This window comes from Cyrtonyx montezumae, unplaced genomic scaffold, assembly GCF_038088225.1.
Source record: "Cyrtonyx montezumae isolate F1298 unplaced genomic scaffold, pur_monq_1.0 scaffold_3, whole genome shotgun sequence".
Classification (NCBI taxonomy): domain Eukaryota; kingdom Metazoa; phylum Chordata; class Aves; order Galliformes; family Odontophoridae; genus Cyrtonyx; species Cyrtonyx montezumae.
Window position 1 is genome coordinate 80,119,183 of NW_027072034.1, and position 26,811 is coordinate 80,145,993.

Consider the following 26,811-nt stretch of genomic DNA (forward strand, 5'->3'; position numbering starts at 1 on the left):
TTTTAGCTACTAAACACCAAGAATCTAGTAGAGATCACTGCGTTGGTTCCAAGTAGGAAGCAGAAGACAGGAAAAACTACTGCTTTCTGGAAAGCTTATAGTACACTTCCACTTCATTTGGAGAGACTCTTCTGGGAAGCAATTTATATGAAGTTGCTATGTGAAAGAAGTTTTATGTTTTCAGAATGGCTATATATGGAGATATATATATATATATATAAAGGCAATTAACATAGATTTGTGTATCATTAACATGTGTGTGTCCTAAGCAGTATTTGTTGGGGGATACAACTGTCAGTGCAGCTCAAAGGAATACTCCAGAACTTCTTCTGCAAGCATGTAGGCTGGCAATTTATTGAATAGCTCCAGAGGGAAGAACTGTATATTCAACAGACAGCTGATGAGTCTTTTTTTGTGAGCCTAGTTGCCTTTGTCCATCCTCAAGCTTTCCAATTTAGGTCTACTCTATATTTTTAAACATTTTGAAATGGGCAGTCATACTCTGTCATCCTGCAGACAATGAATTTCCACTGACGATCCCTGCATGGGAAAAGAGACAATAGATAGATGTTAGTGAGATGGCAATGGCATCTGCAAAGGATGACACTGTATGAGTAAGAACAACTTTACACAAGGTATTGTGGTGACAAAAACATTTATCTACCATTAGCTGTTTTTCTACTGAGCACTTCATGTTTTTATAGAGTGGAAAAAGATTACATTTGACTGCTAGTTAGAATTCTTTCCCACTTCTCTACAGAATAAGAAAATCATCTCTCTGAATAATCATAGAATCATTAAGTTTTTAATAACCTCTGAGATCAGCTAGTCCCATCAGATCTCTGAATATCCTTCAGAAGACAATGATTATTGATAATGATCAATCCTAAATTGACTTTAAGTCAGTGTTCAAGAGGAAAAGGTTGGTTCTGTCAGAAGTTATTGTAGTATGATACATTGCTTCAGAATATGTATGAAGTAAAATATGAGTGAATTTCAAAGCCTTTTCTAAGAGGAAAGTTATACACTCTATTTTTCTCTCTCTTTCTTTCTCTGCTTCTCTTTCTCTCTTTTTTTCTCTCTCTCTCTTACTTCATCTCTTTCTTATTGATGTCTTCTAGCTAGTGATCTGTGTGAAAGATAGGAAGGAGTTGATAGCAAGAGAAATGAAATTTTCTTCTCATTCTTGATCTCCACAAGTATCATGTGAGACAGAAAACATTTAAAAGTGTAAAAAGAGCTTTTACTGGTTTGTGAGTAATTGAATATCTGTTTTTGCTCAGTGGAGTGATAGAATATCTACCAGCAATTGTTAGAAGCATGGCTGGCACAGCAGGAATCAACAGTGGAGGCCAGTGATTTAGTGCCAAATAATAGGCTACAAATTTACACCTTAGTCTATTGTGCATTATATTTCCCTTGACAAAAAGGCATGAGTTCAGAGGATCAAATACTAACCTGCTGTGGACCATACACAAATGTTCAGTTTGTATGATCTGCTTAGTACAGGCTTATAGGGGCGTTCTGATCTAAAGCACAGACCTTAAAGATAGCAACAGTCCTTTAAACTGGTAATGGGTTTTGCACCAAAAGGTTTCTGAATGCTTGGATTCTGCTAGTGGCTGTCTTGTAAACCTGAGACATGTAATGGGCAGTGTTTCCAGAGGGATTGAGCAGATGCTTTCTTTACAAGACCCCTGCACGGTCTCAGCATTCTGGTGACCAGCTCCATGTGGCAAGGAGACTGGTGAAGAACTGCTGCTCCTCAGGGATCTGCTGAGACACCAGGCCAGATGTTATAAGGGCTGCTGCTCAGTGATTCCATTGCTTGCGTGACTGTGTCCTGCAATAGGATTCATTTGACTCTTCAGCTCTATATAGACTTCAAGCCTCTCATTTCAGCTTTCCCTCGTTCAGCTTATTTAAATTGAAAATTTACTGTGCTGATTCACAGATTTATGCTGAGAGGCATTTGGAATTGGTTTTGCCTTATACTCATCAGCAAATCTGTATTTACTTGTATAGCGCTTTTTTTCTTTGTTTGTTTTAAGGCTTTTTCTAGATAGATTTTTACTGTCACTTTTTTTTTCATAAGACTGTTAGTAAAGGTTAGTGAAATGCAAAATTAATTTTAGGTTAATTTTGGACTGTTTGCGTGCTCTTTAAAAATGCAGCTCTTTTAGTCACTGATCTGGTCACTGTTACCCAGAGACAAAAGCAAAAAAGATGACCTGTGGATTAATAGGATTTTATGGGTCATAATGATGGTCTGCTAAAGTAGCACCTACTGCCAGAGACACTTTTAGCTCAAAACAGAGGAATAGTCATTTTCTTTAAAAAAGAAACCAAAACATTATATCTTATATACCTGCTGTTTGAAGTTATAAGGAAAGCTTAAACTAAAATATCTTCAAAGGCTTTTTTTGTGCTTCTTGTTAGCTCAAGAACATTGCCTGTCATGGGCTAAATAGCATGGGCACAACTTTAGTGTGCTTGAAGATAAAAAGCAATCTCATAATCTACAATGTGCTTCCACAGACAAACTGCTCGTGTGTGCTTCTGACACACATGGGAGGAGCTTGTTTTTGCTATTGCTCTCCCTAACTCAGTTGTAAATAACTATGGGATGACAAACTTTGCTGAGATTTGGGAGAGTCACTCATGAGAGCTACTAGGTGAATCTGAACTGCAAACTGATATAGCAGGACTGGGCAGAACAAGTTAGTTTTAGGCATTCTGAGAGCTCATTAGCTCAGAAAAACTTCCTAGATTGCATTTGTAAAATGTATTTTTTATAGTTTTCAGTTGCTAGTCTTGTAGGTTCTTCTCTACTGCTGCAGCAGTGACAGAACAGAGGTGTTGGTGGCTTTTCTGTCTTTCAGGTCTTGTGGTCCCACAACCTCTGGAAACCCGTCTCCTCCTGACATCCCTGTGATGCTGCCTCTTCTTCTAGTTGTTCCTACACTGCAAGCCCACAAAGTAAAGCCTTCAACAATCACAAGCAGAAATCTGCTCAGAGGCATAGGTTCCCTCAGCTGCTCTTTCCCAACTTCATCTTTTTGACTCCTGACATTGCCCTGGTCCCCAGTTGAGGGTGGCTGGAGTCCAGCTACTGGAGATCACATTGTGTTATCTCTCCTGCTCTCTGCAAGGGTGCTGCAGAACCAAGATTATGAGTAGCACTGGGAAATATTTATATATATATATATATATATATATATATATATAAAAAACAAACAAAAAAACCCACCAGAAAAACAGTAGAGGTGTCCCTTGCAGCCTTATAACTTTTGTATCTAAAAGGATGCAGAGATACTTTTATGTCAGCTAACTGTGAAAGTTACTTTTCTATGTGTAAGAATAGATTACAGATGCAGCTTCAACTTGCTAATAGACGGGGCAATAGATGTTAGCCTTCAAAGTATGGCTGTGGATCTGGAGCAGTTTGGCGGTGTGTTATCATTTCTGGAAGAGCTTTCTTATTATAGGAAATCTTTTGGCTGAGGAGATCTCTGGGGAGAACTCTGGCAAGCTAAGAGCATCCCAGTGACAAAGGCATCTTGGCTCCTCTGGGTGTTTTTAGAGACAGTCTGAAATGTCAGGGTGTTTGAATTCCCATTTCTCTCTCTCTCTCTCTTCTCCTTTAGCCAGGCTTGGCAATGATGGGCCAGGGCAGTGTGCCTTGTCTTGTGTCTGTGTTGTGTAGGATAGCAAATACTTTAATATACTGGACTTAAGTGTCTGATAAAAATCATCAGCAGAGAAATAGCTCAAAGAACTGATGAATTAAAGATCAGCTTGAGACAAAGAAATTGAGAGCCCTCTTACACAGTCAGATTTCTGTGACTGCTTACACTCATTAAACCCAGAGAGCACTGTTGAGTTTGCATCTGATCCAAATTCTACAACTTCGCAATTGTGCATAGTGGAGAGGGAGAGAGAGATATTTTTTTTAACTGAGCAGAGCAATTGTGTGTTCATTTGCACAACTGTAGCATCACTAGCCTCTCTCAAAAGGAGTAATTAATGACAAGTAATGACCAGATCTGATCCAGAAAAATTTGCAAGCTCATTTTCTGGAAGGGGATTCATGTGCATCACACTGACAGTAATTCCTTGTGTGGGCTCATATCTGTTAGAACTGTGTTGCAATGGATAGGGCACGTTATAGCATTCACATTGTAGTTTGTGTGGTCTCCTCTTTGGATGCTGGTAGATTCCCTGTTTCTCTTCAAAGAATGGTGAGCCAAAATGAGTCCCTCATCCACTGAAAGGTCAGACTTCGAGTCTGAAGATATACTGGTTTAAAATAGATACTGGCTCAAAATAGGTAAGAAACAGTTTTGAAGATGTGTTGCACTTAGCAAAGCTCAGATGTAACCATTACCACATATTTCACTACTCGAATGGACAAAACAGATGATCCATTGTCCATGAAGGTCCCCTTCTCCTGATACACAGTCCTGGACTGTTAGCCACAGGCTCTGTGGACTCTGGTCCTCAAAAGTAGCAGCCTGATGTTGAGTGTCACAGCAGATGATGTGTAGCCATGCACTAAAGAAGTAGGAAAGGAAGATTTCTCCTTTTTTTTTTTTCCTTTTCCTTTTTTTTTCCTAGTGAAATAGATGAAAAGCAAACCTGTCCACAGCAGAGAAAGTTGTTGTTGCCCCACGGATGTAGTAGTCGTAAGTGTACATCATCATGTCCATATCTTCTCCATAGTGCCCTGGGTATTCTGTTGTTAACCTTTATGTGAGGGAGAAAGAGGATAAAATTATTCACCATCTTACAGAAAAGTCCAGTTGACTGAATACAATTCAAGTAGTTTATTTTCCAGTTTCTTTGAACATTTCTGTTTCTTAATAGCACTGCAAGATGAAGATTTACCTGTAAGACTGCTTTGCTCTTCTACGCACTTAATTCTTCTAAGTTTCTGAACAAATGTTAGTAAGCTTGGAATTATTTAGAGCAGATTGGAATGTTTTTCATATACATATACAACTACATATATATATACACGTAGTTGTAGGATAGAAGTAACTCTAGCAGGAATTTAAAGCTTGTCTACTACTTAGATCTTTACCACAGGGATTTTCCTTTCGTCAGTCTGCTTGGTTTGCTGCTGTAATGTTCTGTAAACATTGCCAGGAATACAGAAATTAATCCATTCTTTTTTGTTCTTTCCATTTTCTGCCTAAGTTGTGATGTAAAAATATTGGCCTGAACAGTATTTGCTCAGTGTATTTTCTCTAAGAAGCTCAAAGTGCTTATTCACTTATTAAACAAATTATGATTGCTGCTTCCCTGGGAAATACAAAAGTAATTCTGCATTTTAATTTGTAGCATGTCTGTAAAATAATGAACAGATGCTGGGAGGGGCTGGGACCTTGACCAGTAATTTATGCCAACATTATGTTAGAGATCAGGAATGGAAACTGGGTGCTCAGACTTTTGCTACATTACACCATTTAATGTGAGAGTTGTTTGTGGTGTTGGATCAGCTTTGCTCCAGAGTGGCACAGGAAAAATTAGGTCCCCTGTAGGGGAAACTGTCCTCATTGAAATGGCTGGCTGTGCTTCTATGGAGACTGTGGGAGTTAAAATGCCTGTACAGAAATCCTGATAGCCAGTTTTCTGACTTCATTCAGTCCAGCAGCAGTGTATTAGGATGATGTTTGAAGGTGAGCCTAGCACACCACAGTCATCTGTGTTTCCATGTTATTAAATCAGCAAAATATGAGCGCAAGCTTAAATAGTTTATCTGAAAACTGAGGGACTCCAGAAGATATTCTATCAGATTGCATTTTCTTAGACCTATTTGCTGTAACAAAAATTCTCTGAAATTGCCACCTCTGTATATTTCAAACGTATTTTTGATCACTTTGTTTACTTCTTTCTTATGCTATTTAAATCTTTGCAAAATAGAACCGACTTAATCCTGGGTCATTTTCTTCTTTTCAAAATGAAATACAATCATAGTATCACTCATAAGAATTCATTATTCCTTACCAGATGAAAAATAGGACAAAACATCAAACTGTCATGTCTTTACAAGGTCTTATGTCTCAACAGTCAATTCTTTGAACATCTCTCATTCTTACGCCTCCTGCCCTTTGGCCATGACAGACATCAACAAAAGTACAAGCTGTGGTACAAGAACACCTCTGGCCAAGCATGTGTGGGAAGCAGATCAGGGCTGGACACAGTATTCATTGTCAAAGGTGTGACTGAGGGCTTTGGGTTTGTGGAGCCCATGCAGCACTGTGCTGTTGATGGGAAATGAGCTGCAGTATTTCACAGGTCATGGAGGCAGCTACTGCAGGCTGGGAGAAATTGAAGAAAATATGTGCACCGTCAAATTTTAGGACTGATGAATGGATAGAGTCATCAGTAGGCTCTGCAGGTGGGAAAATCAGTGCTGCAGTATTCAGTCCAGCTCCCATGAAAATCTGAAATGAGACCACCGCGGATTTTAGGGGAAATAATTCAAACCTGGACAAAGAATAACTACAAAATATTACAAAACTGTTTATCACGACTTCTCACCACTTAGCTGGTAGTTTTTTCCTAGACTAAAGATTGTCACCTTAATGTGTTTCCGTCAAATTGTGGCAAACATAATTAAACCACTGTTTTGATTGAAGGCTAACAGTATCATTTTTGCTTTCAGGACGTATCCTCTCATGCTCCTGTATGTTTGTATTTGTCAAGGTCAGACAGTTTACAGCACAGATTTGAATACTTTTTTTACCTAGACAGTCTGTGACTTGAATCTCTGATACACCTTTCCAGCCCCATAAAATAACCTTAACCTGAGTGAAAGCCAATCCCTTGGTATAGCCAACTTGCCAAAAACCTCCATTTGTCAAACAACTGCTTTTGGGGTTCTGCACTCCATGTCTAGAGCTCTAATGAGGGCTAGGGTACAGTTCACAAAGCCTGACCTTTGCTATCCATATTTTACTCAGTGTATTTATTTGCATGCATGAGTGAAACTATGAATCTGAATCTGGGAACTCAAGCATGTTTCTAACCAGAAGAACAAGCAACAGGGACTTTGACTTTACTAGCAAATTAAACAATATTGAAGAATGTTTCTGAACACTATAACTTGATTGTCTAGCTTGTAAATTCTAAAAACAGTCTCTGAGTTTCCTGTTTTTTTGACTGAGATAGAGGTAATTTTCTTCATAGTAGCTCACTGTGTTTAGAATTGAGAATAACACTGATGAGAATAATGTTTATAGCACATCAGTGTTTCAGAGCAGTGCTTATACACTTTTAGTTTCTCATGCTACCCTGCCAGTGAGGAGCTGGGAGGGGACTGAACCAGGACAGCTGACCTATGTGGCCAAAGAGATACCCCATACTATGTGGCATCATACTGAACAATAAAACTAGGAGAGTTGCCTGGAAAAGGAGTGGGGAGGGGGTGCCCATGCTGGCTGAGCATTAGTCAGCGGATCATGAGCAAGTGCACTGTGCATCACTTTTTGGTGTTATTCTTTCTGTTGTTACTGTTGTTTGGCTTTCATTATTTTAAATTTTCTTTCTTTCTTTCTATTTTTTTCTCGTAGAACTGTCTTTATCTCAACCCATGAGCACCAACTAGCACAGTCTCAGCAGATGCTGTTTTGGAGTTAGCACCTGTGAGAGATACCATTCTCAAAAGGCAGATGTGGACACTATCTTTAGGGATAAGAAAATTCAATAGCATAACTGCTTCTCTGTGCTAGAGGAGATCCTCCATATATTGTTTGCTAATTTCTAGCCTCAGTGGTCTGAGAGTGCATCCTTGAAGATTCATGGGTCACAGCAGATGTTTAAAATATGACATAAGAACCAGAAATGGACTAGGATTTCATTTCACATTCTTCCATCAATTCCAGGGTTTGGGGCTTGTTTGGGCTATTATTTTGAGAAGGAACTAAGTTGTGTGTTTATATATGTTTTACCAAATGTGTTTCATAACATCTGTTTGGCATTCAGCAAGGAAAATATTCTGTAATCTTGACCAGCAGTATGTGCTGGGCAGACCAGACTGAAAAACAAAAGCTTAAAAAGCTACCTCAGCTCTACTTAGAAGCAGAAATTAATAACTGAGAGTTAGTCCTTTTAATTTGTTTAATATCTTTCCATTTGATAAGTGAATCTGATGTCAAACTGGTGAATTACTGTGAAGTGTCTTAGAAACCTTTCACAGAAGCAGTCAGTGTTATTCTGAAGTAAATGGGTACAGTAGGAGGCTTTCCTCCCTTTTCTTTAAGCCTATTACCTTTTCCCCCTTCCTCTATCCTAACATCTCCGCATTGCTGTTGAGCCACTCATGGCAGCTCCACTAAGATAAATTCAAAAAGCAAGTTCATGCAATTACAATAATAATCATCATCATCATCATCATCATTGTCATCATCATAAAAGGACTTGAAATTATCTGAAGATTTTCTTGTTACATGGACTGATGCCTACTAACTACATTCATTCTGGAGGGAAAAATTAGTGCTATGAAAGCAAAATTCAAGTTCACTTGTGTCTGTTTGGTTTGTCTAATTCTGTTGACTTTGATGTTTGCTGTACTCATTTATGGAGCCATTCCTTTAAGCCAATGCATCTCAAGGTCACCTGGATAGTGTAGTATCCTTGGAAGGAAAATGCAATTTGTTATCTATACAGCAGGACTCTGTTGAGTAATCCAGCCCTTCTCTGTTTTCCCTGTTTTTCATAGAATCACGGAATCATAGAATCCTTAGATTTGGAAGGGACCTTTAAAGGTCATCTAGTCTGACTCCCCTGCAATGGAACATCCACAGCTAGATCAGGTTGCCTAGGGTCTGATTCCCCTTTAGATACTGAAAGGCCGATACCAGGTCACGTCAGAGCCTTCTCTTCTCCAGGCTGAACAGCCCCAGCTCTTTCAGTCTGTCTTCATAGAAGAGGTGTTCCATCCCTTTGATCATTTTTGTTTCCTTCCTCTGGATGTGCTCCAACAGGTCTATATCTCTCTTTTTGGAATCTCACAAACTTTATCTCCCCTGAGAGATCATACTCTAGTATTTAATGAATAGGTATATTTTGTACTTGGTTTTCTTGCTTTGAAAGGGAGAATTAGTTCACAAACATGGTAGCATTTGTAAACCGCATAGGGCAATTTATGGTTTATACCTGAGAGGATTCAAGAAACCAGAAAGAAGTACCTTTTCCCCCTTGGGGAGGCTTTGTCTACCCAAAGGAGTCTGGAAGAACAAGGACCTGGCTTGTTTGTGAACACTTATCCTCAACAGCCTGCATGAGGGCCAAATAAGCACTTCTGGAGTTGACCTCCTAGCAAAAATGTATGTACTAGGGAAATATGAAGAAGCCTGAGAATTGCCAGGTGCTGAGACAAAGCTACTACTGATGCTTGGGTTGATTGAGGCCTCTATGACCAAATGGTGGTTCTTTCGGTGCCCAAGAGAGTACACGAAGGAAAACACTAGAATAGAATCTTGCAAAGCAGCTGTGAGAAGGCCTGTGTTGTATTAGTTCTGTGCCAGGCAAACCCTGAGGAGCAAGAGGATCGGTGCAGAAGCCTGGAAGTTGAAGTCAATGAGATTGTTTCCTAAAACCTGATATGCACAAAAGGTTTGAAGTAGAACAAGCAAGGAGTTTATTTTCAGTCTGTGTCATCCATTTGCAAGAATTAATACAGAAAAAAAAAAAAGGGGGGGAATTTTGCTTCTCCATTACTATGGCTCAGTGTCAGACAGGCTAGGAGTGTTAGGGCACATAGCAATAGGATGTGGGAAGATGGTTTTAAACTGGAAGACAGCAGATTTAGACTAGATATTAGGAAGAAATTCTTTAATGTGAGGGTGGTGAGACACTGGAACAGGTTGCCCAGAGAGGTTGTGGATGTCCCCTTCCCTGGAGGCTTTCAAGGCAAGGCTGGATGGAGCAACCTGGTCTAGTGGGAGGCGTCCCTGCCTATAGCAGGGGGTTGGAACTAGATGATCTTAGGTCCCCTTCCAACTCAAACCATTCTATGATTCTGCTTTGCAAATCCCCTTCAGTAGTATTCGTTGTATGATGTTTGAATGCAAGATACTTGAAGCAGTTACGGCAGAAAACAGGAAGTGCTACATAAAAGGCTGCAAAATAAAGTTTCTGTGAAGGGACATAAGTTATTCAACATATGTATGGGGAAAGGCAAGAAAACCAGTCAGGAAAATGTTGGTATTTCTTCAGACTGGTTTGCACACCCCCCACCCATCCCCAAGTTTTTCTGATACACTTTACTATAATCCCATAAATCTTGCTTAGAGCAGGGAAAAAAAAAAAAAAAGGCAGGATCTGTAACAGGATTACTGTTGTTATTGCTTTAGCCTGAAAGTAGTAATGTTGTTTATTTTCCATGGTGCAGAATTACTTTGTTAGGGATTAACAGAAAACAGGGTTATTCATTTTGCACTGAGAAGTATGTTTTGTATTAAGCTAAAGTGATCCTTAGCACTCTTTTAGTGACTGACTTCAGAGATAGTTATCATGAATCTGTTTTTCACTGATAAGGAGATCTAGTTGCACTGAGGCCTTAGTACTGTTGTACGTACCTCCCCTTACGGAAGTACATGGGAACTGTGGACATGCCTTGCCTTAAGTTATGAACTGAACAAAATAAGTGAGTCTTTTAAAATATCAAAGACAGTCAGTGGTAGAGCTCATGGTTTCCTGCTCCAGCTGTTGGATATAGTTATTTCCTGCTAGCAAGTACATTGTTAGGGAGCGCATTGTCCTTTTCTCTTCTTGTGCAAGTACACTAACAAGATGAATGGCTGCTCTTTAACCCTCGTTTTCCCCTTCATGGCTGAACTCTTCCAACAAAGCCACAGCCAAAAGAAGGCGCTCTTTCATTTCAGTAGGGAAGCACAGGCTTTAACTTTCCAACCTTTGAGGACAAGAAGTGTCCCATGAAGGGCCATACTGTTTCACCTGTTACTTAGATGTGCTTCAAGAAAGTTGTTTTCCTGAAGAAGAACATTGTTTTGAGGAGCATGAGCCAGCATTCCACATTCAGTGGCACAGGAATTATATACCTATTCAATCAATCTCGGTTTTACCTCCAGCTGGAAAGCAGTGGGGATCCCCTTTTAAAAAGCATGCTGTGCTGGAAGGTCAAAGAAGGTCTTGAGAAACTGTCTACAGAAATCCTTGCTGATGTGTCCTGTATACAGTCCAGATTGTTGGGCTACAGGGGAAGTAGAGATGTCCTGGAGTTGCTCTAGAGATGAACAGTTTTCTCACAGCCATGTCATGTTCATTTCTGGATTCATTTCAGACTCCAGTGCTGCTCATGACATGCTCTGAAATCATTGCTTCACCTAGACACGTTACTGCCTTTTTGTTTCACTCTGTTGCAGTGAAAACCATAAACTCTCAGAGGAGTGAGGAGCCTTGAGGCCAGCACAGTTCTTGGAAGCCCACAGAAACTAGTGCTCAGGGCACCTTCTGCCTGTTTCTCAAGAAAGACATGTCTGAAATAGCATTAGCCATCTTCTTCTAAGATACCTGTGGAAGGTGTCACTGTGGAGGCTGAACTGGGTGGTTGTATTGCTGGGGTGACAGTAAAGTCAGTAAAAAAGTAGTGGAGGGGAACTGAGCTGTCCAGAGGCATATTCTTCTGCCATGTGTGTTCTGCCTTCACCTCCTAGTTTTATATCTCTGCTGTTGGTAAGCCTGCTTAGGATCTTATCACTTTGAATATGGCTTTGGGAGCTGGTTGAGACAAGAAAATAAATAAGTTCTTTAATCCTCATAGCTCTTGGAAGATGTAATTGTTTGCCTGGACAACGTCACTGTGACAGAGAGCAGCGGCAGCTCCAGACAAATCTTCTGGCACATGCACTGCTGGTTGTTTGGAGAGAGAAAACAGTCATAAACAATCTGTGCAGACTTGGGACTGCTCTGTGACATGTGTTTTCTTTTGAGAGTATGGAGTCAAGCTTTCAATTTCCTGGCAAAGAGAAAAATCTGAGGCCAGTGGGACCACTTAATAATGTTGTCTCTGTATCTGCAATGGATTTGCTTCCTTTGTGGTCTGAATAGGCATACAATTTATTTTACTGTGGTAAAATTCCCCAGCCAGGTAAAACATTTGGACCTTTTCTGCCTCCTGTGGGGAATGTTGATTATTTTCAGTGTGATAAAAATGAGCAGAATCCATTGCAAGGCTTAGCATGGTGAGGAAGGAAAGAAAGTACTTGTAGGAAAAAAAAAAAAGCAAGTGCAAAACTTTGAGACTAATGTATTTATTTGCAATATGTTCTTACTGTGCAGGTAAACTGGGAATTAATGGTGAGAAGATGAGCTGTGAAAAATTAGTGCTGCGCTCTTAAGTGTAAAGGTAAAGATGCTACCAAGTAAATTAAAGGAAGTGTTAAAGTGCATTTCAGTCTGCATGATGGTGTTACAAATCAGTATTCCAGTAAGTGTCTACGGGAATCAAGAAACAAAGAAGATTCCTGCTGTAAAAAGTGGATCAAATTCTAAAAAACCATTTGTATGGCTCGTATTCATGGGGAAAAGCTGTCTTTTTAATTGAAGAGAACAACAGCTTATTTAAGGACAAATAGTCCTGAAGAAGAGCCAAGAGAAACTATACATGAGGATCAGCTGTACTACTACTTATACGCATTTGCCAGAGAGACATGTAAGGAGACAGCTGGAAGACGAAGAGGTCAAATACCAAGGTGAGAATTAATTTAGAGCAAAGAGTTTTGTTATATCTCAGTACTTCAGTTTTTCTAAGATATGCCTTTCTGCCTATAGCTGGTTTCACAATGAGGGATTCATTGCAAGTTAAAATTCAAGGCTCCTAAGAAATCATGAAATGTGGATTGTTTTTTTGTTTGTTTGTTTAGTATGGATTTTCCTATGAATAAAAAATGATCCACGAGGTACCACGGACATTACATATTTTCCTGGTATTATTTTCCATGTAGTCCTATACTGATGGATGCTTTGCTTGTAATGAATCTGCTTCAACCAAGGAATAGGAGTCAGCAAGACATGGTCAGCTACTTCTCCACAGCTGTTTTTTGACAACTAATTTCTGGTAAAGAATAAATATAATTACTGGCTTGGGTAGAAACTGTAATAAATAATACACTATACACATGCACATTTTTATTATGCTTTGTATGTGTATATATTTTGAAGTACTATCTGTGGTAGTCTAGAGCTGCTTTGTGGGTTGTTTGAAAAACATAGTCTCTGTGGTAAATGTTTCTTAAACAGAGTGCAAGCTACAGACCAGAAGTGTTATGCGTAAACAAGGGTTTTTAACAATAACTTGGAAATGCCATTGGAAGTGGATTTTTGAGTGAGAGCCCCTGCGCTTAGCAAATAGGAAGTTTGGTTGCTGTACACTGAAGTTTATCAGTTCAGACAAGTCACATCTGTAGCAGAGGCGGTTCCAGGGCATGGGATTTCATGCTACCACATTGCAGATCATATTGCTTATATTATAGCATAACAAATAAACTCCTCAGGCACCGATGGGGCAGAGGAAAGGGAATAAAACAGGAAAGGTATTGTTCCTGGCATACAATGAGCAGGAGACCACTTCTGAAGAGGAGGGATAGTTTTGCTGCATGATGCAAATACACCAGTGGACTCCCCATCCTGTTTGAGATTACAGGATAACTCTGTCAAAAAGAGACTTCAGGAGGTCTCTGATATAGCATCCGCCCAAAGGTGGGTTGGCCCTGAGGTCAGACCAGACTGCTCAGGGCTTTGTCCAAACTGGTATTGAAAGCTTCCAAGGATGGAGCTTGCACATCCTCAACAAACCACTTCTCTGCCTCACTGTCCTCAAAGAGGAAAATGTTTTTCTTATATCCAGTCTACATGTCCCTTGTTTCAAATTATGTCTTGTTGTCCCACTATGGATAACTGCAAAGGGCCCAACTCCATCATCTTTATAAACAGCATGTACATACTGGGGGCTGCAGTTATGCCCACTGCAGCTGCTGCTTCTTCACAGTGAACCAGCCTTCATCCCTCCACCTCTCCACAGAGGCCTAGTGCTTCAGCTCTTGGCTGTTTTGTTGCCCCTCTGCAGGCCTTTTTCCTGTTGACATCTTTCTTGTATCAGGAGTTCCAAAACTGGATACAGTATCTAAATGTAGTCTAATGAGTGCTGGCCAGAGAGGGACAGACACTTCCCTTGAACTTCTGGCTGTGCTGCAGTTAATGCAGCCCAGGCTGCTGCTGATCTTCTCAGCTGCCAGGGCCTATTGTTGGCTGCTGTGCAGCTTGCTGTCCTCCAAAACAAGGCAGTTTTCAAACAGTCAATCCCTAGTCTGTATTGTTACTAGGGGCTTTTCTTTCCCATATGCAAGACTTGTTGAAGAATTTCATAAAGGTTGCTGTCAGCCGCTTCCTTCAGCTTGCCCAAGTCTCTCTAAATGCTCACCCTCTAATGTATCAGCTGTTCTCTCCAATTTGATGCCATATGCAAACTTCAAAAGAGTAACTTCACACATGAAGGCACTTTGCAGCAGGCTGTTCAGAGAGAGAAGGGATATGGAAGTGGAAAGACTGACCAGTGGCTTGAGCAGAACAAACTGGGCACAGATAGACTGACCAAGGCTGGCAATACCTGATGCCAAATGATTCTGTAATGAACCTATGATAACACAGTGCATGACAAAAGCTTTTTGCAAATCAGGTGAAGATTTGTGAAAACCTTCTCAGAATTTTTAAACTATGATGCGCAGCTCTCCACTCCCAGACAAATGTGAGCATATGGGACTTGTACCCTTCTTAGGGGCAGAAACACTTCACCTGCCTTTGAAATGCTGGCTTTGTCTGCATCGAAAGACTGCAGCTGCTGAAGTCTGTAAGGCACTCTTTTCCAAGCACAAGAAATGAAGTGCTGTCACTGGGCAGTATAGGAGTCTGTGCGCAGCTGGGATGGAAATGCCAGACATCAGTAACCCCAAACATTTATATTTGGGCTTGCACTACTCTGGATGGCAATTTGCAAGACAAAGTTGTTCCAAGTTGTCAAGACAACGTCTGCAGAACTGTCAACAACAATTAAAGAAGTCAGAGAGGATTTCTGCTATTTTACTGAAAATATAGGCAATATTAGAGGCCTAAGAGAGTTTGGAAGAAGTGCTTAAAAGTTAGTTTTCTTCATAGGGAAGAGTGTGGGCAGGTGTGTAAATAAACCCAGAGGTGGAGAACTTCCGTAGGCACAGTAAACTGGAGAGCAGGCAGAAGAAAATTCAATGACTTTATAGAGTTCCTGTCATTTAAAATCCTTAAAAATAATAAATAAATAAATAAACATCTGTTTTCCTTCTCTGCCAGAATTAAGTCTGCAAAGCAAGGCACTGCTATTGTTTTTGGCCTGTAGCCAGCCAGACAAAGAAATACCAGCAGGCATGTAAGCAGTTTGTGCACATCTCAATGGGAAATATACTTCAAAGCTGAGGTGGAAGCAAGGATTCAAGCATGGATTTTTTTCCTCTTCTTTTTTCTTCTTTTTTATTTTATTTTTTTATTTTTCCAATTCAGAGGGTTTGTTGTTTATGTCATTGAGAATAGCTGGATTAATAGCCCTGGAGCCTGAAGTCAGGAGTTCCATTAAATAGAATGGACAGGAGCAATGCGAGCTTTCTCGACACAGTCTGCTTCTGTGCTTCCCCCTCAGTTTAGAGGAATCACACCTGGGGCCACAGGGAAGCTCCAGTTAAAAAGCTCCATAGTCTCTGTGATTTTACCAGCACCAGTTGTGATGCTGTGTTGAGGTGGGCCACCATTTTGTTAGGTTTTGACAATGATCAAGATTAGTTTTGACTTTAGGCTTCCAATAGCCCTGACAGAGGGAAGTATTTGTATGTATTAAAAATTTAAAAATCCAAAGTTGCATGCCAGGGGGTGTTTTTTTTCTGATGTAGCTGGAAGGAAATTCACTATAGTAAGTCTTTACAGTACAATAGCATAGCATAGTCTTGCTCCTGTGAATGTACTGGATCAGGGAGCAGAAGCTATATGACTTTTGAAATGCAGTTTCACTTTGGAGACTGCTGTCATAGTTTCCAGCATAGCTAGGCCACTGCTGATATCTAGACTTGTTCATGTAAGGCTAACTACTGCACTGTATTGTACAGTGCTCTCATTCATTTTGCTTAGTCACGCATCCTCAAGAAGCCTGTGGTCAGACTGGAAATTAATTGTTTAACTCCATAAAATGCAATTAACTTAATCAAAGCTGTAGATGTGATTACTGGCCAATGACACTTCCAAAAACTGCTGAGGACAAGAGGGCCAATAGGTTTGGTTTCTGCTTGAACTTACCAGCAGGAATATGGGCATCTCCGGCTGTAGCGGCAGCAGTAGAATTGCCATTCACGGTCAAGCACAGATGGAAAATACTGACTCTGGAAACCAGCCACCAACCCATTGTTTGAGCAGGTCTGATACCTAAGAAAGAGGATCAAGAAGGGAACACGTAAGGAAACATTGTCTCACGTTCCTTGATGGTTTCATGCCCTTCAGAACAGCTTTTTTTGGTTCAAGTTGGGAGCTAAGGGCCTTGCACTGTATAATAATACAGCAATAGTTAACAAATAATGTCTTAGCACTTACATTGCACTTAAAACAGTTTAAACTGATTTCTAAGTATTTAATCATTCCAATATGTAAACGAAGCAAGAAATTTCTGTTCTGGTGTTGCCATTCTCAATTGTTTATATATCATGAGATTTACTTCCAAGTAGTCCATTAGCTGTTGGTATTTGAGCATTTGGAGTTCACTGGGGTCATTTTTTCAACTGCTTCTCTACAGAAAGAAACCTTAGAAGATCTTTTATATGAGAAGATCAGCACTTTCTTCATTTTCTCAATCTTTTTTTTTTTTTTTTTTTCCCAAGGAGAAGACAATAACTGCAAAATGCTGTAGGCTTGAGAGGAAATGATGAATTAATAATAATCACGAGGAAAATTGAAAGCAATGCCTTATGAAATTATGACTAAAACATTTTGTAATGAGATTTTCAAAAGAAAAATCTGTTTCTTCATGTTTTCTGTGTACTCAGGAAATCTGTCATATGAGTACATCAGTGTCTTCAAGGAGAATATGTATGATCTTCAAGCACGCACCTCTTTTTCTGCTCACCTTGCCAGAATGCAGACATTGATACCAAAGGTATTTGAAGTGATATAACCATTGTTTGAATAGCTCACTTTTTCAAGACTGAAGACAAGGAGAGCATGAACACAGGCAGCTTATTAACTCAGATGTTGAACATTCATTTTGTCAAGGACCTTCTTAACCTCATTGCTTCCCTGTGGAGACAACTGTTGGAATTCAGTTTCTTCTATTTCCTTTCTCACAGGTGGTACTGTTCACAAAACCTGAGGCTCAAGGTCTCAAATGCAAAAGCTGAAAAATTGATCAGCTTTGACCAGCACATAGATGAATTTACAGAATCATACAATCCCACAGATTGATAAAGACCTCTAAGGTCATCCAGCCCAATTCCTCTCTTTCAACTGCCACCTTTGAACCATGGGTATGTCCTTTCCATCCTGTTGCGTTGATCAGGCAATATTATTTACATTTATTTGTTTCCCACATTGCTGGGGCCACATGTATGTGCTGTGCTTTCTGAGGATCTTCTGAGGACCTTAGCAGTGAAGCAGTGATGAGGACTCTGAGTTGCTATGGTATCACACCAAGTAAAGTGATTTGGCTCACTCTCAGAGGATTTCATCAGGACTTTGGTTGGAAGTTGTTCTGTTTTTTTGGCACATAGGCCACGGGAACATATGGCTAAGGCTCTGTGTAAACATATTGGATAGTTTCAGACGATTGGTGTTATCCTGATAGAAGAAAAGTTGATGCACAGAAATGTAGGGAATGGTTGTACCTGTTGCAAAATGAGCAGTTTTATGCATTAATGTGTGAAGTAGTACCAAATCTACATCTCTTCATCTTCTTCTGCCTCTCCTCCTACTTAGAGGCATTTCCTCTGCTCAAGTCCTTGTGCCCAGGGAGATTATCCAGTTATTGTTCATAGATGCAACAATAGGAGTATTTTTTCCCTCAATTCTTATGCATTTCTTCTCAGTCTTGGCATTGCTCTGCAGTTTCCCATTTTCAGAGATCTGATGTTCTTGCTCAAGCATGTCTTTGGAGGAGATTTTTATTTCTCCTTTTATATCTCCCCACCTGCTAGCACTCAATCTATGAAGTCCTGTTTTCTTTCTTGGTCCCTCCCTACAGCTGATGTGTTTTGTTTTTTTCTCTTAACACCTCTACTAATATACTTCAATCTTGACAGATTTTTTTTTTTCACAAAGATGTCACAGGTAAATTCTTCTTTCTTTAGGAGATTTAAATAAGTCTAGATACTATAATACTTCTGTGCTTACATGCATACACATTTGGGCACCCAAGATCAGGAAGACTGGATTGTTTTTGATCATGTCTGTCTTCTAATGAAAAGGTTTTTTAAAAAAATATATATGCATATATTTGGGGTCTTCCTAAATATTAGTTTATTTGATTAGTGTATTTGGAAATACATCATTCCTTATAACTACGTTACTATTGTGTTGATTTTTCTTCTCATCTTGCTCATTTTCAAGTCAAAATTATCCAAAAATCAAGCAATGCTCTCAGAAAACGGAATGCTTATTTGTGACTTCATGTAAAAATCTCTTCTCCTTCCTTTCCCCATTTGGCCTCTTTCCTACAATCAGAAAGTTGTTCTTCAACTGAAACAACCAATCAACTCTCTCCTTACAAACCTTGTTAGTCAGGTGCTGTAGATACTAATATGAAAACAAGTCTTGTGAGGATTTCTTCCTTCTGTATCAACTTCACTACTTCTGTCACAGCAAATCCTCAAACTCATGTGGTGAATCAAAAACAGTGATTCAAATCCTTTGATTAACGGCCAAGTCAAAAAATGGCCTTTTTCACCAGACCCACTCTTTAGCACTTCTGGTTTTAGAAGACAGTTTGGAATTGTTGCTGGTTTCTCCTTACTCCCAATGTCCTGACACTGCTAAGAGAGGAAGATAGCCTTTGGAAAGTGAATGCAGAGAAGCATGAGAAACCAACTGGAACTGTGTGGGATGAAACTTGGCAGTGGATGGAATGTTTTGTTTTTCTAGTTGGCTCAAATTGGATTGCATGAAGAGTTGTCTTTTGGATCTAGTAGTGGTGGAAGAGGAGGTGAGCTGGCTGATAGATGGAGGAGTGGGCAGATTAGTGGGGGGGATCAGGTGCTATTGAATGGGAAGTTGCCCTTCTCTCCCCTTCTGCTGGAAGGGAATGCTGTTTTTTCAGCATTTTTTTTTTTTTTTTTTTTTTTGCGGGGGGGGGGTGGGAAGAGTAAGTAAACTATAATGCCTTATTTTGGAGGGCATTTTGTGTAGTAACAGGTATGGATATGGCAGCTGAGGCTTCCCACTCACTGCTGCTGCAACTGCTGTGAAAAGCCTCTCACCACCAAATCTTCTGAAGTGGCCAATAATTAGTGTTGTATAGTTACCATTGTACATTTAACTACTGGTCACAAGCAAATGTACTCATTTGGTCTGAAGCAAACCAACTCAAAATGCACGTACGGATTTTAGGTCCTGCACACAAAATGCTTCACCCTACAGATCTACTTAAACGATCCCACAGGATTTGCAAGTGTTGATACCAAATGTATGGATCCTTAAATCAACAATTGCCTGCTAACCTGCAGACAAATCTTAATTGCAACAGCATTGTTGTTTTGAACTATAATGCTGATTGTGATGATGCTTCCTGATTATACCTGCATCTTGTTGTTGTTTTTTTGCTAGACTATGTCCCATTGTGTTATGCCTCATCTAATGCTGTGCTGTAAATCTTTACTGACACCCTCTGTCCCTCAGGTACATTAGAAATTAGCCCAAGTAGTGTGCTATCCTGAGAATGATGACACATAGAGGAGCAACTTGTCAAGCCATGGCAGTAGATACTTTTAGAGCCCATGTTGAGCCTCATGCTGCAATAACACAGTCTGACACGCAGCTCAGTAGACACCTGGTCATGCTGCATTAAGGGCAAATTGTTCCTTATAGCAAGGTAACATGAGAGTGTCAGAGTGTTGCTCTACATACTTCCAAAAATCTCTTTTTATTTATTTATTTATTTATTTGCTGTAAAGCAGATGGCTTCGTAAAATTTTTATCCTTAATTTCTTTCTCTGGAGCCAGTCAGAGAAGAATGGATCTGTGTATTGTGGAAAGATGTCAGGTATGACATATTGACTCAATGGCAATAAAGCTACGTGCTTTCATCTGCAGTCCCACCCGGAGTGCATATGGAGAGAACTGACCTAATCTCATGCAACTTCTAAGACTGAGACCAGAGTGTGGGAGGCATTTGTTAACAAGATACTAGGTGTGCTGTTTTCCTGTAGTATTGTTCCACCAAAACTTGTTACTTTCAATTTCCAAAACTTTTGGTAAGTTTGAAGGGACGGTTCTGTCTTGCTGTCCAAAGTTGTTTTTGTGGATTGTCCACCCCCTGGGTAATTTGGTTAGTTGCATGATGAAAGCTAATTTAATGATCCTTCTATTATAGATGAGTGGGGAGAGATAAATGGCTGAGGACATGCTCAGGACACTTGAAACACTGACAGTCAGGCTATGGGAACTACTTCTCTGAATTTGATTAGCCTGTGCCAGGCTCCGGTGGCCTCTTCTGCAGAGAGTCGCTACTATCTGTTGTGGGGTGGGCAGACATGCTCTCACTTCCTTTCACATTCCAAAAGAAACCTCATTCTGAACTTCTATGTTTTTATCTCCCTCATAAGAGACAGATAATCAGTCGGGGGATGTGCTGACTTTCCCTTCTCGTCACAGCACAAAGGAAAGGCAAGTTCATAATCTCCCTCTTGATCTCTTTCTGATAGCCATTGGTGAGACCTCCCTATACACCTAATGACCTCTCTTGCAAGTTTTTCTCTTCCTTCCACTTGACTCAGTCCATTGCAGATGTGCTAAAAGCCTGTAGCATTGTTCCTTTAACATAAACTGTAGAAAAATTAACGTCTGTGCAGGTAGTGCAAATGGGAATATTTTAAAAGGCAGCTCGATTATTAGAGATAGAGAACAAAGACAGTTCCTCATAGATTTGCTGGGTAAGGAGCCAGTTTCTGAACAGGAGGCTCCTACAGGCATTGTCTTCCTTTGCTCATGAGTTATCTTTTCACCGGGTTTATGGGAAGTTGGGTTGTATGCCTGCTTGAAGGGTCTGTCTGTATGCCTTAGTGTGTTTGTGCATGGAATGAGAAGGCAAAGAAAAGTGAGAATGGGAATGGAGTAGGAGAATCAAGACATATATTTTTCAGAGTCTCTTCCAAACACTTTCTCATAAGTCTAAACAAGGAAAAATGTCGATGAACATGCATCAAATAGCACTTTGCTGGAAACTTTTCTACATTGTGCCTTATGGATAATTGGGAGTGTACTGGGAATATGGCATTGTTCCATCTCCATTATGTTGTATAAATCAAACATTTTCTTCTGGAAGGAAACGTTGCCTTTCAGTTGCAAGTTTTAGTTTTAGTTTATTTGTTTGTTTCAACACTGTCCTTTTGTACATTCACTTTTAGCCAAGAAAAATCATTTTTCTTAAATACTTAATTCAAAGTCTGATCTGTAGAGACAACACTGTAGTATTCAGGGAAGCAATGAAGCAGTCTCTCCAGCTTAGACCTCATAGGTGGTGAAATATTTACCCAAGGTCAGATTTCCTCCAGTACAAATTGAAATGTAAACATCCTCTTTATTTGGTTTGAAAAGGTACAATTCCTTGTGAGAGCACAGCAAATAAATAACTAGAAGGACTATGTAGAACCAAAGGGTGTCCTGAGGACTTTCGTGTACTCCATACATGATTATTTCCAACTTATTCAGGAACAGGTTTGCTCCCAGTTGAATAGCATCTTGGTTAGCAGATAGCTAGCCTGTAGAAGCAGTAGGGTGAGGACTAAATTGCTGGGATGAATTCAGCAAAACCTTCGTACACATACTGAACTTTGAACTAGAACATATTTACAGATTTATGGAGCTGTGAATGCTGAACAGAAATTGGTCATCTAATCTCTTGCCCAAATTTTCCCTGGGAGTCTTACAACACGTTCACAGCTTTTTTGTGTATTTTCAGCAAAACACAAAAGAACATTCTTTCTTCAGAAGTACAAGTACCCACTGATGATTGGATTAGCTACCAAATATGGATCCATATAATCACCCTCTCTCAAGTCCTTTCTTCATATTTGTAAGATGCAAAATCTTATGGATTTAAACCTAGAAATCCATGTAGTATCTAATGGTGGTGTAGGAAGCAAATATACCTAAACAATCTCTGCCAGTGGTCCTTTCCTGCTCTCCCATACTCCCAGCTCTCCCAGTCTTCCACCCTCAATATCCTTTCTGACATTTTTCCCCATAGTGCTAGTGGCTAAAGGAAACAACATGTTGGAGATTATTTTCCTCCTCCTGCTTTGTATTCTCACTCCATTTTCTCTCTAAACTTTTTTTTTTTTGTCTTTTCTAAAGAAAGCTCTCTTGGGTTTGTCTCTGTTGTGCATAGCATAGGAGTCAGAAATGCTGATCAGTGAAATGCCACAAACTTAATTTATCGCAGGTCTTTTTTTGTGTGTGTTTCTGCATGAAAGCAGGGCAAGGAAGAAAAAATAGAGGAAAAAAAAAACCACTCAATTACAGCAGAGGAAATGTAGCTTAAACTTTGGGAAAAGCTTTTTAGCTTTGCATTTACTGGTGGAAGAAACCATTGAATTTCCCTGGCTATAATGTACGAAGCGAGACAAACTACCCTGTGACCAAAGCTGAAGAAGAAATATTACAACCTTTGCTCCCAGGATTGGAATGGATGAGCTAGTCCAGTGGAGTGCTGCCTCAGCTGACAGGAGGATGATGTATGGCTCACCAACACATCGAATAATCAGGCGATCAGCACAGAAACAGAGGTGGCCAAACAGGAGCTGATAGATTATGACTCATATTCGTAGTCCCAATTGATTACTGAGTGAATCTTTTCAGAGCTTGAAGCAACTCCAAAGAGCACTGAGGTGTTTATGGAAGAGAGAAAAAAGAGGCAGTTATGAGAAATAATGTAAAGACTACCAAGAGAGTAGGTGTAGGATTATCAAAGGCTCTGCAAGATACATCCATGTTGTCACATTAACTAGAGGTTTAAGTTTGCCCTTGGGCACTCCAGACTGGCTCTCTGCTGGCCCAGCTGTGACCCCCTACCAGGTTAAGCCTGCTGGATTCTTGGCCAGCAGTGCCTGGGTACAGCAAAGGATGCATTTGCATGCAGCTAATCTCCTCCATTAAATGCTGAATATGCAACCAGCTCAGCCCTGTAGTACAGAAAATTATGGAGCACAACCAGTCACAGCTAGCTAAGATGAACAGAAATAGACAAAAGAATTAGGATCACAAGTTCACCTTTGCAAAGAGGTGTGTGTTCCTAAATCACTTTGGTGTATTTGACACTCGCTCCACACCACCTCCAGAATAGGTAGAAGAAAGAAAGAGATCTCTGTGGAGCAGAAAAATAAGATGTAAGGATGATTGACTAGAAAGGCCAGCTAGGGAAGAAGTACCTAAAAAGTTCCAAATGCCAGGAGAGAGAGTTAAACAGAGTTAAAGACATTAAAGAAGGGTTGGACAAGACACATTTTTGGAAGAAAGATAGAACTGTGTGAAAGGCAATAGGAAAAAATGTAAGGACAAAGCAAAAAGATTATTAAGAGGTAGAAGAAATAAGATTTAAATAATATGCTGTGGATTTAGGCACACTAAGCATACGGAGCACGATGACGAATGTGGCCCCAGACAGCAGAAGAAAATGTTCTGTATAGACTTACATAGTGTCCTGTTTGTAAGAAGCAAACTTAAGCAATTGCTGCCAGGGATTTTTGGAAAGAAAACAATTTTATTTTGAACAACAGAAAGGTCTAAAGCAAATTTACCATGCAATAAGAAGAAATTGCATCCAAGTAAGAAACATGAAGAAGTCACCCAGTATTATCACAGGGTCTTCTTTCTGCCTGTTTTGCAGCCCTCACCCTGTATTTTCTTATTCCATAGTAAAGTACGGGGTCAATCTTTTTTTCCTCCACAGTTGCATCAGCCATAGGAATGTATTACGTGGTAAACGAGATACTATGAATAATTCAGGACAAAGTTTTGACTCATTGAAAAAGCAGAAACTTCTCATTTATAGTCAACCTGTTCCCATATGATGTGAAATCTAGAAAAATTATATTGCAATTTCTGGAGCAAAACCATTTAAAATGTTTGAAAATATCCTTGCATTCATTTCATTTTGTTCAAGAATGTTTCATATTTGGAATTTTATGAATGTGTATTTCATATTTTATGAAAAAAATCAGAAGAAAATTAAATATTGGGTATATGCTACTTAAATATGAAATGCTATACATATTTTCATGAATTCTTGTGGCCACAAAATGTGATCACTTTTGTCTCTAAGCTTAATAGGAAATGTAACATTTAGTGCACCAAAACTGTCTGCACTAAGGAATTAACGTCATCTTCTACAATGATTATCATGCATATATACACCACCATCACCACTCATTAGCGTGGATTTTTGGCTTCTTTAGTACCAGCGTGACTAGAAAACTGCCTTTCACTGGTTTTAAGCCAAAAAGCTTAGCAACAAAAACACAAAGAGAAAAGCCAGCGCAATTAAGAGAATTTTTTGTCTAGTGATAAGAACAGGAGGTCAGTCAGGAGCTAGACAATTTGTTCTCCAGTTTAGTCACTGATTCATTGTGTGGCCTTTTGGGAACAACTTTGTCCTGTACCCCCTGAAGGTTTCCTCAGCTCTGAAATGACAGCCGCAAGACCAAACCACCAGGCAGCTGAGGTTGAGTGACCAAACAACACAGCATTTGTAAAGCACAAAGACCCTCCAGCAGGAAAGTGCTACAGAAGGCAGAGGAGATGCTGCTCACCCCTTACACATGCATCATGAGGAATGTGTTCAGGCAGCGAAGCTGCTGGCTAGGATCACATCACTATGCACTGGCACTGCTATGTACGAGCACCCACATTCCAAATGGAGAATCAGAGCTGTGCCCTCCCAGGGTGGGTCAGAGTGTCCTACCATTCAGTTCCCGCCCTGTTGATCTCTTCCCACCAGCACTCTGTCGGCTCACCGAGGCTCTGGGCTGCCGGCATGCAGGCATAGTTCCACAGTCTGTCGGAGCCTTCCTTCTTGCTGAAGACACTCCTGATGGCCACGATCACCTGCCCATGCGGGCACTGGAAGTTGAAACCCTGCCGGTACACATTGACCCATTCATCATTATCTCCGTAGTTATAGGGGCCGTAGTAATAGTCACCATACTGGCCCCATGCTACTGACACCAGTGGCAGGAACACCCAGAGAAGGACAAGGTCCATCCTGAGGATTTTTCTGCCTTAGAAATGCCCCACTGGTTTGTTGGGCTGGCCCTTTTATATCGTTTCTAACATTTGGCTTCCAGATGTTATGCTTCCAGATCCAAATGCAATGTGTCATTGCTTAACAAACCTTCCCTGAGTTACAGACACATCCAATTGCTTTTAAGGTGGAATTCTGCAAGTGTAGTAACTCTGGAGGCCCTTAGAGCATAGGGTTTGCACCACCACAAACCATCTTTGATCACTCAGCACAGAGCTACACTTTACAGCTAGATACTGGTTGTAATATAACTGTCACAGTCACCCCTCTTTCATCCACAAAACAGCAGTTAACTTTGAAAATGACTTTATTTGAAATTAAAGCTCTATTTGCAGTTGCTATTTTTCATTATGAGTAACATCCAATAAAATGTGATCATTTTGTTGCTCACCCCCCTCCCCCTTTCTTTATCTAACTATGTTTGAAGGGATTCTGCCAGTTCCTAGAAAGAAGGGAATAGGACAGGGTGGAGGAACCCACTGCTTTTGTTGTAAAAAAAAAGTCCTTCAGACGTTTTAGTGTGGTTTGGCTGGAGGAGAGGTGGAGCCCAAATGTCTGAGAATCTGGCTTGACATGGAAACAGCCACACCATGAAGCAGGGCGTAAGCTTCCATGCAGGGCTGATTTTACAATGACTGTGAGCGAGCACCATAAAACGGTGAGCTCAGTGGGTATTTTAATGTGAGGAGAAAGCACGTAAACAAGTTACAATATGATAAATTTCACTTAATTGTACAGTCTGTTCGAATCTTTAAGAAAGACCTTTAATGCTACCCCACCTTTATCATGTGCTAGAAACAAGACGTTACACCTGAGGAACTTACGTGCTGCAAATTCAAAACCTGGCTTACTGCGTGGAAGAGCATTTCTATGTCATATCCTCCAACTGTTATTCAGGAAACCACTCTATTCTGGAGAACATGGAATGGTGTACTTTATTTAATTCTGTACTTGACTAATAGAAAACCAAGTAACTTGAGGGCGTTTCAGTAAGAAAGTCAATCTAACATACTCTGCATATGTTGCCTCTACTGTTTTACTATTGAAAAGTATGACTCTTGGATTGGCTCCAGATTTATAGAGGTTGGAAAGATTCATTAAGGTTGGAAAGACCACTAAGATCATCTAGTCCAACCATCAGCTCATGCCTCTGACCTCTCTAGACCATGTCATTCAGTGAGGCATCTACCCTTTTCTTGAAAACCTCCATTGATGGTGACACTACTACCTTCCTGGGGAGCTTGTTGCAATACCCCAATGAGAAGTTTTTC

At 40.2% G+C, this 26,811-nt stretch overlaps 1 protein-coding gene across 1 annotated transcript; it reads right to left on the reverse strand.

Moving 5' to 3' along the window:
* Window positions 1-433: 433 nt before the first annotated feature.
* On the reverse strand, window positions 434-25,519 carry DPT (dermatopontin). Its single transcript, XM_065740763.1, has 4 exons — window positions 25,202-25,519; window positions 16,342-16,467; window positions 4,639-4,746; window positions 434-540 (listed from the first exon to the last, which is right to left on the reverse strand). The coding sequence occupies exons 1-4, from the start codon at window positions 25,498-25,500 to the stop codon at window positions 474-476; spliced, it is 600 nt and encodes a 199-aa protein (XP_065596835.1). The 5' UTR covers window positions 25,501-25,519; the 3' UTR covers window positions 434-473.
* Window positions 25,520-26,811: the final 1,292 nt, after the last annotated feature.

Coding starts and splice junctions, on each gene's coding strand:
- DPT (XM_065740763.1), bottom strand. CDS start 25,500: ATGGACCTTGTCCTTCTCTGGGTGTTCCTGCCACTGGTGTCAGTAGCA. Junction 16,468..25,201: donor AACAGGGCGGGAACTGAATG/GTAGGACACTCT, acceptor CCTCTTTCTTAG/GTATCAGACCTGCTCAAACA. Junction 541..4,638: donor ACTTTCTCTGCTGTGGACAG/GTTTGCTTTTCA, acceptor TTTCCCATGCAG/GGATCGTCAGTGGAAATTCA.